The 15,746-nt window shown below is 48.3% G+C and overlaps 1 protein-coding gene across 1 annotated transcript; it reads left to right on the forward strand.

Moving 5' to 3' along the window:
• The first annotated feature begins 227 nt into the window (after nt 1-227).
• LOC147194226 (uncharacterized) lies at nt 228-14,270 on the forward strand. The gene is made up of 8 exons (XM_086130919.1): nt 228-546; nt 1,352-1,394; nt 1,789-1,859; nt 2,014-2,253; nt 3,386-3,516; nt 7,373-7,544; nt 10,257-10,339; nt 11,615-14,270. Exons 1-8 carry the CDS (start codon nt 435-437, stop codon nt 12,140-12,142), a joined length of 1,380 nt encoding a protein of 459 aa, XP_085987045.1. The 5' UTR covers nt 228-434; the 3' UTR covers nt 12,143-14,270.
• The last annotated feature ends 1,476 nt before the right edge of the window (nt 14,271-15,746 follow it).

Consider the following 15,746-nt stretch of genomic DNA (forward strand, 5'->3'; position numbering starts at 1 on the left):
TTTTACTTTAAGCTGTACTACAGTCTTTGTCAAGCTTTGTTTTTTGTTCCAATGCTACGAATATATTGCAGTATGTGATGCGTCATCAAAAGGAAGCTGATGGTGAGCTGCAAATTGGAGAGGATGCAGATAAAGAGAATCCCATCCTCATGTGTTCGCATGATATGCGGACTTGTGTGTGTGTTTTGGTCTAATAATGCACATCAACACACTTGAAAACTTTGCCGCTTCCCAGAGCACGAACTTGGCTGAGTCACAAGTCCCAAGAGATGCCGCATTTAGGTGATCGTCTGCTTTGCCGCGTTAGTCTAAGTATCAAAAAGGGGAAGTAGCTGATGCTCTTCTTTCCAATTGCACTTTGCTTCTTCTTTCTTGTAAGCAGCAGCGACTCCGACGTGTCTCTTTGATTCCTCTGGAACTTTGTCTAATTGCCAATGGATCTTCTACGAGAGTACTTTTGGTTGTGGCTGATGCTCGCGATCATTTTTGTGTGTTTGCTCATCGGCATCATTTTCGCCTTAATCAACAAGTGCATCCCCAAGAACGGTTGGTTTGGTCACAGTTTTTTTTCTTCTTCATCTGTGAGATTGAGGCATTACACATCAGAGCTAAAAATAAGATTAAAGCTGATTTTGTTGTCTTTGTTGATGAAATGCACTGATGGCAGATGCCGTACGTAATACGTACTGCGGTGAACCCAAGCCAAAACACGACTCGGTTATTGTGAAGAAACCACAGACCTCAGTGGAGTTTTTTTCTTCCCCAGGAATTCTGGTGTAACATCCAAGCACGGTCTCCCGTTCCAAGCTAAACTTTCATGCGCTTTTCAGACATCATGACACTGCAATTTTATGCTTGTTTTTCCTCCGTGAAAGAAAAGAAATCAGCAATGGGGTTTTATTTCTCAACTCAAGGGTCTAATTTAGTTTCAATACCCACATCTTCACCAATGTTTTTCTTGAGAAGGAAATCGGTGAGAACCTTCCACAAAAAGGATACCGCTACCACGTACTGTCAAAAATGTTTTGGGAGTCCAATACGTCTTCCCACGTTCATGTAGCGAGCCACACCTGTGACCAAAATCGTATGTGATACGTTGTGAAGCTTAACAACTAAAATAAAATTCGACCTCGCCAGCCGTTGCGGCAACATTGAGCAGCCAAATTTCGTGGCAAATTGAAGAAAGGACAAGGGTTGGCTCGCCAGCAGAATGAGGAATGCGTGGTTGTGCTCTATACCATTTTGGCTGGTGTTAGATTGAAGTATATTCCGCATTAACCTTCTTCAACGTCTTTTTATTGTTTTACGTGTTGTGCTCTTCTTTTGTTTGTTTGTTTGTTTGTTTTTGCAGAGAAACACAGATCCTCACAGCGCTACAAAGGCTCCAAGGACAAGTAAAAGAAATAGATGTGAAATGTTTTCTAGTTTAACTCCAAAAGGTCATGTTGACGTTGGCCTAAGTTGTTGATTTGACAGAGTTGTGAAGGTCACCGAGTGTAGCGTATTTCCCCAACATGGAAAAGTTTCAATGACTTGATTTTGGCTTTTCTTGCAAGCATTTTTGATAAGTTTCACAGATTGCTGTGCAAGCTGGGTCTTTATTCTAACCTTGCGCACAGGCAGCTTACTTTGGCGTAGTTAAAATACAAAATTGAATTTTAAAAAAACGTGACTTTGGGGAAGAAAATATTTTACCCCAAAGTAGAAAATATACTGCCATGAATAACTTTGTTTTCTTTTTTTATGACACAATATTTACTTTAATATTTCTTCCGTTGCATCTCCCAGGGACAACAAATACCGTGAGCGGAACCAGACTATTCCGCCCTTGCCCCCTCGCACCCAGTTCGGGTCGGAAGGTAAAATGAATGTTTATCATCGATAATTCTTATTATGTCAGATGAGTTAGCAGACAAACCAAAAGTCATTTTTAACTCCTCCATCTAATCAGGAGAAATCATAATGATCTGTCGGGGCTTTTTAAAATGTGGCATCTTGTTATGTTTTTTTTAGAGGGCCAGAGCTATGAGAACATTGCAGAGGTTCCCAACCAAAGACAAGAAACAATGTCCCATGACCTACGTGACCATCAGGAGAACAAGGGCAACCTTCCTGAACATATGCCGATCCAGGACCAGAACCGTGGCAATCTCCATGACCAAGATCAGAACCTGGGCAGACTCCATCACCAAGATTGGCACCTCAACAATGACCACAGCCGAGATTGGAACCCAAAAGACCTCCAAAACCAAGGTCAGAACTTGACCAACTTCCATAAACTCCATCAGAAGACCGCACCCCCCGACACTCGTGATTGCACCCTGACCCATGTCCACATCCAAGATCACTACCTGAGCAATCTCTTTAGCCAAGATCAGAATCTAGACACCCGCCAAAACCAAGATCAGAACTCCGCCCACACCCAAGATGGCACCCTGAGCAATCTCCATCACCAAGATCAGAACCTGACCCGCCTTGACAACAACGAGCAGATCCCCGATGAGCAGCCAGACTACGTGGAGGTAGAGGATCAAGACCAAGAAGCGTTCCCTTTGGTTCCATCGTGCGAGGAGGTGCTGGAGCTGGCGGAAGACACGGCAGAGGAATATGACGACGTCGAAGACGAAAACCAAGATGAGAAGGACTACGATGATATTGGTTGAGTCTCCATTTTGGTCAGGGGCCAACGCGATGAAGAAGAAACTGCCATACGGTGGTACTGCAAATTCTAACCTTTTTTTTCATTTGACGGCCACCTGATATGTGTTCCATTGAGGTATTGACCCAAGATAAGGTGTTTATTTCTTCAAGGATGAGAGAATGCAACCTTTTTACTTTCCGGATTTGGATTTGACACCTGCGGTTCGTGGTATTTCCATTCATTTCACCGGGAAAGGATGATTTGAGGCATTGAGTGTTTTGAGTTACGAATTGTACTCACAAGTTAAGGCACCATTGAACTTCTGTCTAGGTGCAAAGACAAAAAAAAAACCTTGAAAAAATGAGTTTAAACCTCAAATAAGTGCTATCTGTAAAAAACGGGGGTTGCCACCCAGAAACACCACCAACAAAAATTAGAAGAATTTTGAAATCCATGAATGCGTGAATCCAAGTACGCGAGGTTCCATTGTACCTTCTGCGTACTTCCGTCACCTCGAAGCAAAGTTGAGCTTTTATTTTCCGAGTCGCATATCCGCCATGTTGTCTTACTCTGGCGGGAGCTAACAAGAAGTGGCCCACATTGAGGTACACACCCGCTAGCTTAGCGTGTTCGTCGCGTCGAGTTCGCACTGCAACGTGAGCCGCCAGCCGCAGCAGCGAGATGTGAGCCGGCCGCGCGAAGGACTTTTTGCCTTCCCCAAACTGTCTTTTGTCCATTTTGAAGGACGTTACAAACTCCCCGCGATGGACCCCGCCGCTTGCCCCGACGGCTACCGGGCTCTGAGCACCGGCGAGCTGAGGGAGCTTTTACAGAGCGACGACAAAATGGAGCAAATCATTGGACTCAATGAGAAGGTGGGTACGTAGCGATATCGACTTCGCCCCTCAAAGTGCCTCCGGCACAATGTTCCCTCCGCGTTATTTGTTTGTCTTGAACTGTTTTGAAATGACAGCGGGGGTGCTTCTGGACCTTTTGTTGCAGCGAATCCGCTTTACATGCTTCGTCGGCTGTCTGCGTGGCGGGCGGTCGTTTTTCAGTTTTTTTCTACGTTAGAACACAATTATTTATTTAATTTCCGACACAAATCAAACGGAGGTATTTATCCATTGACCATTTTGGGGGTTGTGTATTACGCTTATCTGCCGCCCCCCACCCCCTCGCACACACACATGTACACATTTCCCCTCGTCTTTAAGGCTTAATGCAAAACCCTGTTTAAAATGTTACCTCGTTTTATCAACTACTCATTTCTCCATTTCCCCGTTGAGTAATCCGATCACGCTTCTTCAAACACACGTTTTGTACTCTAGTATACAATTCGGCGTTGTTTGAAATCATCTCTACTTTTCTATCTCGACATACATTCCAAATTTCAGCTGCATGTTCGCCACTCGAACGGGTCCCTGAGCGGCGCAAGGAACCGCGTCCAATTTCGACCAAACGTGTCCGTTTCGGTGCCGTGTCTGGTCTTGATGTATCGCACCCATGCCGAGTTAAGGTGTGCTGTCGGAGCTCTTTCCAGCCGTCCTTGTTCGAATGAAAGCACAAGTGCAGCTTTGCGGTTTGACGCGGTTAATTAAAATCGTGCACTTTGTCAACAGTGTTCCGCGCACATTGCAGCGCATGCTTGTTTCTGGCGACCTTTCTGGCGTCCAGGCCCCCTCTTTGTCATGCACATAGTATGCGGATTGCAGCAGTTCAATCATAGTTCTCTTTATCTTATTATGAACGATCTTTTCAAACATGTAATACTCGCCGGTCTGCCTGACACCAATAAATGAAGACTTAATCCTTAATCAGTGTTACAGAGAAAAAGGAAACTACAGTTTTTTTTCCCCCAGCACTTGTTTTTCACCAAAAAACATCGACTAAGAGTGTTTTTTAATATTTAGTTACCGTTTCAAGATTTCCCCCATGACTGTTGGCAAACCAACCGTTAGAAAGTTTCTCTGCGAATGTGGTGGGAACGCAGACAGCTCTCGATTTGAGAGCGTTTCAAGCTCCCTCGTTACCGCGATCACATACTCGCGTTTCCATTCAAAATCAGTCCTGGCAAATGTTTTTTAAAAAAAAAGTTATCTCTGCTCTTGGAATGAAACCACTCTCTGCTCTGTGGTCAACTGTCAATCAGATGTCACTGCAACGGCCTGGAAAACGGGACGCTACTTCATTTGGCATCTTTCTTCGGTGTACACATAACTACGTGTTGGAAAATAGATGTGCTTCAGCCCCCCCCCCGTGGCTGAAATATATCACACAGAGTTATCTCAGGAATGAGTCATGACGATTTGACAATCCCCCCCCCCCCCCCCCGCTCTTTCACCTTCATGAAAACAATCAAGGCCTATGACGAGGTGCTCTGAAGTGGCCAGACCAGATGTATTTTAGCGTTAGATGCATCGCTAGCTAGTTCACTGCGCATTGCAGTCGTGCTGAATACCGTGCTGAAGTTTTTATATAGCGGAGAAGCGGCCGACTCCAAAGGGCGCCATGAGGCGCCGTTTTAGCCATGCCCCCAAAATCAGGAAAACCGAAATGGTGAAAAACAGTTCCGTCTTCTCACATTTCCAGCAATTATCTTCGAACACGTGCAATGTATTTTGAAAACTGTAAATTCACTTGACAGCGTTGATTGCATTGACTGGTCTTGATTCCCAAACCCCGATGACACGTTCATAATTCAGACTAACCGCTTGCGTTGACATAGCGAAAGGCGTCACTTGTTTGCGAGCTCCGAGGCTTTCTTCCTAAAAGGATGCGACATTTGACACCAGGCCGCGAGAAGGATTTCAGTCAACGTGGACCGACCGCAGACATTGTTGGGGTCTGTCCAAGAGCGTCAGCGGGAGGCCTGCGATGTAAATGGAGTGCCCAGGCCCCCCCCCCCCCCCCCCCCCGAGGATGTTTGACGTGACCCAGCGGGCTTTGTCGGCATCGCCAGCTGGGCAAGGCCTGGAAATCAAGTTGGCGTGAATGGTGACCTTTTACCATGTTTTAGGAGCGTCTTTGTTTTCTTTTGAAGAGCCCTCGGGACTCGTCGTTTGACGGGGTACTTGCAGGTGCCGCTTTCCCAGCACGCAGGCCGAAACACCAAGACTCTGCGGCGTCCACGTCTTCTGTCTCGTTTGGTCCGCGTCATTTCCGATCCGCGGGAGCGAGTACTGAAAGCCAAGTGCCGCTCTCGAGATTGAGCTACTGTCGTCATCAGTGGCGCCCCACCGATGAGGAATTTTTTGGCCGTTTGGAAGAATGAAATTCTGAGAACTCGGGCAAATAGCAGCTCGTTCACCGCGGGGACGTCCTCCGCTGCCGTTGCTCACGAGGGGGGCGTTAGTGATCATCTGTGGCTCTTTCAAAGAGCACTAATAAAAGTCCGTGGACCGCAACGACGCGGCTCGTCGTGATCATCTGCGCCCCCCCCCCCCCCCTCCCCAAGTGTCGTCTTTCAGTCTTTGCTCAATACAAACAAAAGTCCCCCCCGGCAGTCCCAGTCAGATAAGCTCCAAGCGTGAACTGACATGACCACCAACATCAAGAGCGCCCTATCTTTATCTACTCTGCAGAAGTTGGGAAGAAACGGCAGAATCCGGAAATTCTGCGGCTTTTCAGATGGCTTCAGTCGCCCTTTTGGTGAACCGTCAAGAAACGCGAGGCAGATGCACCGGGTCTCTCCGGAAACTGCCTTTGGGCTTTTTGCGACGCTTTGGGAAGAAACCGTGTGAAACTGCACCCATATGTGTTTGGGACTGTATTGTTCTCTCACTAATACGTTTGAAGAACGCCATCTGGTCTGCTGATGGTCAAATGAGGTTGAAGGTTTCTTTTTTTTGGGATGGGGGGGGTGACAGCCTTCATGGGAATTGTCACTCCTTCCTGGCGACATGTCTGAAGACAGCCATTGAAAGCTCCCATGAGGCTCCCCGGGGGCGACGCGCTGATGTGAAACAAACAAAAGAAAAACTGTCATCCAGGACATTGCTGACCTCGCTGTGCCGCGTAGCGGAAAAACGGTCACGGCCTGGTGGTCATTCCCGGCCCGCCGGAGCACAGCCAAGGTGGTCCGGCTGCTAACGATGATCAGTTCGGGCAGCTCCCGATGACTCCCAACACGCACGTGACAAACTGTTCACCTCATTTTTGGGAAGCCCTCGGAGCATTTATGCAATCCTTTTACCGGTGTGCTCAATGTTCTTGCGAGTCGGGACAAAGGCCGGCGGTACCTGGATCTGAAGGCAAGTTTATTCGCCCGTGCATGTTTTGGGCATGTGGGAGGAAATCGGGAATACCCGGAGAAAACCCACGCGGGCACGGTGGGAAGATGCAAACTCCGCACAGGAAGGCCGGGGGCAGCAACCGAACCCGTGACCCAACTCACATGTACGCCGAGTCCATTTTGTTTTTCATTCCCCCGAGGAGAAGAGGCAGCAAAACAGGCCAAAATGCAGATGTCAAGGGCTGAGCTCGGACTTTAAAATGGGTGTCAAGGATACGGGCTAAATCCTCAAAACGGCTTTCCGTAAAAGAGATCCACAGTTTGTTGGCAGTCAAGCAGTTTGAATGAAGTGACTTCATCTTGAATTGAATTTCTTTTATTTGCCACCCTCCATTCATTTAAACAGAACTAGTCATGAACTCTGGAAGTGCATTTTTCCCCCCCTCCCCAAATAACAACTCGTGTGTGTGTGTGTGTGTGGTTTTTTTCCCCCCCAGTTTCAGGAGCTTCAAATAGACAGGGAGATGATGATGGCGTCCAATCGCAGCCTGGCCGACGACAGCCTGGCCCGGCGGCCGCGCCTTAATAACGGCAGACTCCAGTTGGCCGAAAAATACCGGGAGCTGTCCAACGTGGCAACCACGTGCTGGGAAAAACAGAGTCAGCTTGGTGAGTTGAAATCCCCCGGCCCAGAGACCAGAAACAGAGGAGGGGAGGCTTTTTTTTAAGCTCCATATTACGTGCCGGAGGAATAACGTCAAGAGCTGGGAAGAAGTGATGACAAACACAAATTGGCACAAAATAACTGACAGATTAAACGGTTATTAAAATAATTGTGAGCTGCAGCCCTAAAATATTGGAAGTCAGACCGTTTTTTTGAACAGCATGGAAGAGGGCCCCTCCCGGTTTGTCTTTGAAAATCCAATGAAGTGCTTTGGAAGTCAGATGAGCACAGTTTTTGAGGAGATGATAAAGATTTGGTCATGAATCTTGGCCTGTAATGTCGATTTACCAGAGGGGGAAATGTCACCAAATTTAGGCACCTTGCACTCGAAGAGAGTATGTCCAAGTATGGTCTAAAACGGTACGTGTTAGGTCAGAAGAGAGTAGGAAGAGTGTGTTGTGGGGTGAAGCAACATCATCGATAAACGTCCTTCTAAATTGGGATCCTCGCTGGCTGCTGTCGTTTGAGGTCATTCTTTTGCCACGTTGCATCGTTGGCGCCGGCGGCTGCAGGCGACAAAGTTGAATGGGATCCTTTCTGACTTTGACAAAAGTGCGTTTGGCAAAAGTGTCGGGCTTGGAGACAAGTGGCAAAAAGCCTCAGCGTGACTCTGGAGTTTGCTCATGGGAACCCAACGGGCCGAATCGGGAAGCCTGCCCACTTTGGTCACGAAGGAAGCCGGCTGCTCGGATTTGGCCCAATCGTCTGCATGTGTGTACCCCGTTTCGGCAACTTTAAAGAACAGTTGACGATTGCTGGTGCGGACCTCTGTCGAGCAAGATGGAGAGGGGAGAAAAATCACCTCCCACCACCAGGATAATCTTTCCCAGACATCTCGCAGTCGGGCCTCGTGCTGACTTTGATCACCCGCGGCCGCCTGCGAGTTTCGCTTCAATCCAACAGGCCCGGATTTCACTTTGCGAGTCCGGTGAAACGGCATCGTTATTTCCGACTGTCGTCGTACCTTTTGGGGTGACGTTTTTCCTTTGTGCTGTGCCATGAGATTTTTTTTCAAATGTAAAATGGAGGCTCGGTAGAGGTTGGCGAGACAACAAAACCTGTGTGACGACCCCAAGCATGACCCTGGTGAATTGTCATTTTCAAGCTTGTTTTTTTTTTTTCTTTAGCGATCTTGTCAGATGAGCTCGTTGCTGTTGGCCCCGCGTCTCGTGTGTCTTTGGTGTCTGATGTCTTGAGTCTCCGCTTGCTTTTGCACACACAGCTGCTGCACATCCACGCAGGCTTCACTCAACCCCCCCCCCCCCCCCCATCTTTCCTCAATTCGCCTTGACATTTTTTCTGGGATTTAACGAGCTTGCCGAGTCGCCCTTGACTTTCTCCATATTTATTTTTCATACCTGGAAGCTCGACAGCTTTACGTTTTGCTGGCGGACCGTGGGAACGTTTGATGTGTCGGAAGCGTTCTCGGCTGCGCGAGCGAGACGGCGCATCGTTTCCACGTCTCCTTTTTTTTTTCCATCTCTGAGAATCCCCTCCCCGAGGTTTCCCGACGCGAGGAAACGTTGACGGAAACCACGCGGTCGCTACTAGGCTCCTCCACCAAAATGCCGACACATCCGTCGGCAAGACTGAGTGGCGATTTGTTTGGAACCATCGTCGCTTACGACACTGACGAAAAACAGACGCCATTTTTTTTCCATGGTCCTTGCCTTTGAGAAGCAAGAATTCCTGCGTGTGATTAGTATCCCTTAGTATTTAGGATTGTGTTTTATGTGATTGTGGAGGCTGGCGATAGCGTCGCTATCAGTTTTCAGCCTACCTGCTCACTGAACGCCGCCAGCCCGTTTCACGGGGGGCGTTTGTTTTCGTTTTGGGTTTTGTGTTTCCTCTCCGTTGCTTCATTCCTGACGCCACTTGACTCGATATCATCTCCCCGACAGGACGAGTTGATCCATCAGGGCCGGCAACAAATTGCCAAGCGTGACAACATGATGCGCGTGCGCGGGGCTCCCCCGGGTCCGGTTGGCTTCCCGTGCCGAATGTAGGTCACGTTTCAGCTGCCTTAGGACTGTTTGTTTCCCCTGGCTGTCAACTCACATTTGCCACGTCCGCAACGTGCGGTCGTCGGACTAGCGCGCTACCGTTTTCCGTGCGCGCCGGCTTGCTTTTGCGACCCACGCCGGATGGAAATCACGTTGAGGTGAGGGTGTTTCAGGAAAGCGCAACAGTTGCTCGCTTTTTTTAACATGAATGGATTTTGGTGGACAAGGAACTAGGACTGCAATGACCTTTTGAACATCAGTTTACAATCTGTTCATTTTTATTTGAATGAATAGGACAAAAAGGAGTATTTTCCATCCTTTTAGTTAAAAAAAAAAAAACTTTCAGATTGACAGGGCAAAAAATGCACTCTGTTCACGGTTCACTGCGTCAAGTTGATCTTTTTCTCCCCAAAGTCAAAACAGATCTTTGCAAATAAAAGGTCACTTCATGGACTCTAATAACGCAAAGCCTCACCGGGGACAGTTCTGCGGCGGGGGTGTCAATGAACAGATGGCCTGACAATGAGTCTCGTGGCCAATGTGAAGCGGAAACATATTTCTTGTCTTGTGGGTTTTCTCCGCCGCTCGACGAGGGTGTCTGGGGTGAAGTCTCGGTGCCGGCGTTCATTTTCACCTGAGCTTCACCCTTTTCAGGAGCCCGAGTCCAGAAGCCCAGCCTGCAGAGCGCCCAGAACCTCCTGCAAGAAGAGGTGGCACGCGCCGAGGAGAACTCGGAGGTAAAAACAAACAACAAAAAAAAAAGGCAAGGAAGGCTTCTTTTTTTTCCCCAAACAAAAAAAGGAGTGATTTCCACATGTCATCTGCTTCCTCCCCCCACCCCCGTGAAGCGACGATCAACAGCGACTCGCTGCCACGCCCGCCCGCCCGCCAGCCAGGCAACAAACAACACATTGTTCTCTCTGCTCTCTATCCTCCTTTTTTCCTGCAAATTGTCTGACTGGAGCGGATGCGGTGGGTGGAATCATTTTGTGGCTATTTGCTCTGATCTCAGCCATGTGAGATGCAGCGGCCCGCGCCGCTTTAATAGCGGCGCGGCGTGATGGCTCGGCTGCCGCAAGCTTCCCGCATTCTGCCCTCATGGCTGTATTCAGTTTCACATTAATATCAGCCGGCTGGCATGATTCACAAGACAAAGACTGATTGCAAATCACAATTTTTTTTTGGGGGGGGGTAGCGAATAGTCCAGATTTGCGCGTAATCAACATCCTCAGCCCCTAAAAGGGACTCGTAATTACATAAGGACAGCGGCAAGCAGCACAGTATCGGCACCATGCATGTAGCATGTACATGATCATGAACCCATGTTGCACAGATACCAAAAAGGCATTAAAATGCAAGAGCACTAAAATTCTTTTTTCCAAATGCTTTTTTTGTTGTAATAATGTCTCGAGCGCAATGAATGCGGCTTTACTGTAAATGCGATGAGCAAGTAAGTTGACTTTTCCACGAAGCCACGCTAATGAAGTGCTGCGTCGATTCTCTGAATGAAAGCCGGTCGAGGCAACGCGTCTGACTCGAATGAAACGTGAAGAGCCGCGCGTCGCTTCTTTGATCAGCCAGCGCTGGGGTTGACGTAAAAATTCAGAGCGTCTCTCCGGTCATCGCCGCGACAGCCATCCGAGAGGAGGACGCAACCTGGCGTACCCGACGGGGCTCAAATTCCCATCCTGGGAAGCGGTCCGGACGAGGAGCGCTCGGCTTTCGCGCGTTGCCAAAAGCAACCCTTGCTGAGCTCGAGGCCCTTTTGTTAGCCGCGCACGGCATCCTGCGCGCTTCTTAAATTGTCATTCTCCTCAGAGGGGGGAGGCCGCCTGATGGATGGGACCTCCCCGCATCTTTGTCTGCTGGAGAGTTGCAAGATTGCGGTTGCAAAAAGTGTTCCGTCTGCTCATTGTTTCATTTGGACGCTTGACATTGCAATCCCATCCAAGTGTTCCTCCCCTTTGCAAGTGTCGTGCGCTGACACCGCTTTGGTTTTGTCGTCGTCACAGGAGCTGCTGGACACGTTCATGGAGGGGAACATGAGCCTGGAGGACTTTTTGGACTCCTTCCAGCGCTCCAGGACGACTTACCACATGCGCCGAGCGCAGGCGGAGAAAATGCAGGACTTGATCAAGAAGCGGCCCGGCAAAGCGGGCGGCGGCGAGGACGCGCCGGGCGACGTCCTGGAGGAGGTGAAGGCGGGCGCGGCGGAAGCGGCGCGGCCCAACGGCTACGTGGCGCAGGGACCTCTGCGGGTTTTCCAGGTACGCTACGGCCTGACGCCGGCCATCCTGCTGCCGCGCTACCCGCTTGCTCCCGTTTCCCCCGCGGCCCCGACGCAGCCGCAGCACGCCAGGACTCCCCCGCCCCATCCCCACCCGCAGGGACACGTGCCGGGCCCCGGCGCCCCCCTCCAGCCGGTGGGGCTCAGGGTGATCGGACAGCTGCCCGGGGGCTGGCCGCCCGGCGGGCGCCCGCTACGACTGCAGCAGCTCTACAGGCCCAACCCGCAACAGCCCCAGCCGCCCCTCCGATAGGTCGGCGCCGGCGAGGAGGCGGGGCCAAAGCTTCTCGGAGAGCTTGTCCCAGGAACGGGGATCCTTCCGAAGGCGGCGCACCATCCGTCCCGAGATGGCGCCACGCTTTTAGCCGGCGGGATAGTCGATTGGACGGGACGGGCGCCGGATCCGACCGGCTTGGACTCTGTTTTGATTGAAGACTCAAAACGGTCCGGAGATGGGACTGCCAGGGACCAGAGGTGGGTGGAGTGGCCACTGATTGTACTCTGAGTAAGAGTGCCCTTACTTTCCAATGCTATGACCTCAAAGTAGGCCTCCAAATAGTCACTTCAATATTCAGTCGGATATCGGGGGGTGTGCTCGCGGTGAACGTGGCTGCCGGGGTTTTGAAGCTCTGTTTGTCTCCAATTTTCTCAAAAGACCACAAATTGTTCCTTGACGGGAATGCGAATGCCTTGAATGGACCGGCGACCGATCCAGGTTGTGCGGTGCGAGCTCAGCTGGGGACGAGCAGTCTGGAAAATGGCCGGAAACTTCTCAAGGCGTTGTCGCGGAATCCATATACCCCCCCCCCTGAACCCCCCTCCCTTTTTTAAATTTGTATTTATTGGTGTAAATCCTCTTTTGAATGTCTGCCTTCAAAGAGCTGCCCCACATTTGCAAGATTTCTCCCTCAACACGTCGCGGGATGCGACGCCATCCTTGCTTTGGGGGGGATTAGAATCATTGTCTCTGAATTAATCCGCCCGCTATTCCACCAGCGAGCGATCAGACCACGTTTACGCCGCTTTGACAAACTCCTACTTCAGAAGAAGTGCCTTTCGGCCACCGGTGCCCAGTCGCATCCATCGGCGCTCTCATTGCGAGTGGTCGCCTTTGAATGAGATTCCCCTCGCCGGCGCTGCGGAAGATTTCCGCGTCTTGTTTTCGAGCCTCTTGGAAATGCCCTCCAAGATGAGTCACGAAAAACGCGACCTAGATACTCGCGCGGCAGCGTCTCGCTGCGCTTCGCGTGCACAATATTGTCTCACTCACATCTGCTCAAGATGAAAGCACCGGGGGGCTGATGAACACATTTGAAGAAGTCAAATGAAAAAGATCATTTGCCGCACTGTAGCACCACCTACTGGCCAGAGGGGACTTCATGCAAAAACGCTTTTGCGTTGAGTATCTGTGGCCTCAGCCTCATGCCGATACCTGCTAGCGGTATTTGCCCATCCCGAAAAAGAAAAGAGTCAAATGTACCCTTTTCTGTTTCTACCGCACCCCCTCGCTCCTTTTTGAGAGAATGTGACCTTTCCTGATCTTTTTTTTTTTTTGTTTCCCTGTGACACGTTTCCTGGGCACTGGTGGCTGGACGTGCACTTTCATGTCCACTCAGGAAAGGAAAATGCTCCATTTTGGCTCAACGAATGGACCCCCCCCCCCCCCAACCCCCAAAAATATATTTATATGTATGACCCCACTTGTCTGTCTACAGTATTTGACATTGTGTGAGGCTCCAACAAACCAAGCTTATGTGACTTCGTAACAACGTTTTCCCCAGCAGCCTTTTCAAAGGTTTTGGCTCCCACCAGAATGTGAGCGTTTGAGTTCGCGAGCGTAAGCTGCATGTCAAGTCGACCTTGATGGGTTCTCCGGAGCCAACGGCACGGCACGGCCGTCCCTTCATATCATGAGGACCGGGCTCATGTTAGCGTCGAGGCGACCTAGCGATGAGGAAAGAAATTCCAAAGCGACACAGAGTTCGAATTTGTTCGCTTTCTTTCAGCAGACATGGTGGGAAATTCCGAGACGACAATACAGTAAAAGTAGTCGCCCTCGAGACACAACCCAAACAGGATTGGACACACTCTGTGCTATTGCTAGCTAGCTGTTGGTCTTCGCATCAAATTTGCTTTTCATTTGAAACGTGCACCGCACAAAAATTGCAGATATGTAAATTCATATTGTAATATACGCCTTTTAAAATCTTGATTCGATACAATTGTTGATGCTGTGTATTATAAAAAAAAACAAATAATTATTGTGAATGAAAATGTCACATCAAAAAAAATCGATAGAAACGGGAATCTACCGAATTCCACGCTTTCATGAGCCGTTAGCATTAGCAACATTTTTTTGGGGGGGGGGTCAAAATGGAGAAAACCCATCTTTTATTTGACAATTTGGGGGGGGGGGGGGAAATAGACTAGAACCGGATTTGAATGATTATAAAACATTGTAATATGTATTAAACATTTGTTAAAACCTTTTTTTAAATGTACATGATTTCATGTCTTAATATATGATGGTTGAAAAAAAAGAATACAGTATATAGCGCAAATGAAGAACACTAAAAAGTGTTGAAGACATTTTTTCTTTAATGTGTGGAAGACGGATGTCTTAGTTTAAAAAGTTTTTTTTTTTTTTTTTTTTTTTTTTTTTTTTTTTAGGTTCAAATGAAACGGCAGACGCTTTTGGTGACTTCTCAGGCTATCGTAAACAAAAAGCCAAAGAAAATGCAAAACACGTGTGGCGTTGTCTCTGGGTTTTCAATTCCAATGAAGGCTGCCGGGGGAAAAGTTGGCGCGTATGCTTGGCTCCAAATGTCCAGTATGTACAATGCGTTTAAAAAAAAAAATCATCCAAATTGATTGCGCTGACTTCCTGTGGCTCCCGGCTGCTGACATTCAAGTGACCTTACAGAAAACATTTGCAGGTGACGTCATTTCCATCTGGGACTTGTCAATAAAGCACATATGTGACACATTTGTTCATGCAAAACCGCGGCGTCAAATCACTGCGTCTTTCTTGTGTTTTGGTCTCTCTGACACTTTTCAATGTGACTCTCTTCAGCCAGCAGGGAAACGCTTGAGATTAACCCCGGTTGTTCTTTGGCTTCGGAGCTGCTCAGAGGTGGAGGCTTCAAGACTGAGGAGAAGGCTCAAGGTGGCAACAAGGTCAAAGACGCACACTTTCATCCAAACTTGGCCCGTCTGTCGTAGGATCACAAATGCTAATCTGATGAGATTTCGGTAAGAACGATAATCACTGAAATTCAAAGTTCACCGGTTACATGGTGGCATTGTTTTGAAATGTGAAGGATTTGCTTCCGAGAACCAACATAACGAGTCTCAAAATTTGTTGGCAGCTAATTTCTTTCGTTTTTGGGGTAGGAATCAAATAATTGATTATAAATAAAATAAACCAATATTAATACAGTTGTGCAGATTTTAACAATTTCTATAGTAGTAAAAAAAAATTACTGATGATTTTATTTAATTGGCTAATTGTAATTAGAAATGTTACCATGAAAAATGAATCGAGTTCGTTTAATATATAAATATACAAATATTCTGATATTGGATGCTCTGCCGATTCATAACCGTCAATTAGCGATACCGTCACAGTCTGACCAAATGTCTATACTTCATGCATTTATTTTTAGTGTATTTGTTTTTAAATGGAAAAAAAATGTCCAGTTTAAATGCGTTTTATTTGCAAAACTATGAATGAAAAGTACATTTTTTGGTATGCTTAAAGAGCAGCAATTCTCTACTTTATATTTCCATTTAAAATAATTATTCCTTATATCAATTGGTGCCTTTAGCTCGCTAGCTCAATCTCAAATGTATCGTTT

Source organism: Hippocampus guttulatus, chromosome 15 (assembly GCF_054856545.1).
Source record: "Hippocampus guttulatus isolate MCC_2025c chromosome 15, RoL_Hgut_1.0, whole genome shotgun sequence".
Classification (NCBI taxonomy): Eukaryota; Metazoa; Chordata; class Actinopteri; order Syngnathiformes; family Syngnathidae; genus Hippocampus; species Hippocampus guttulatus.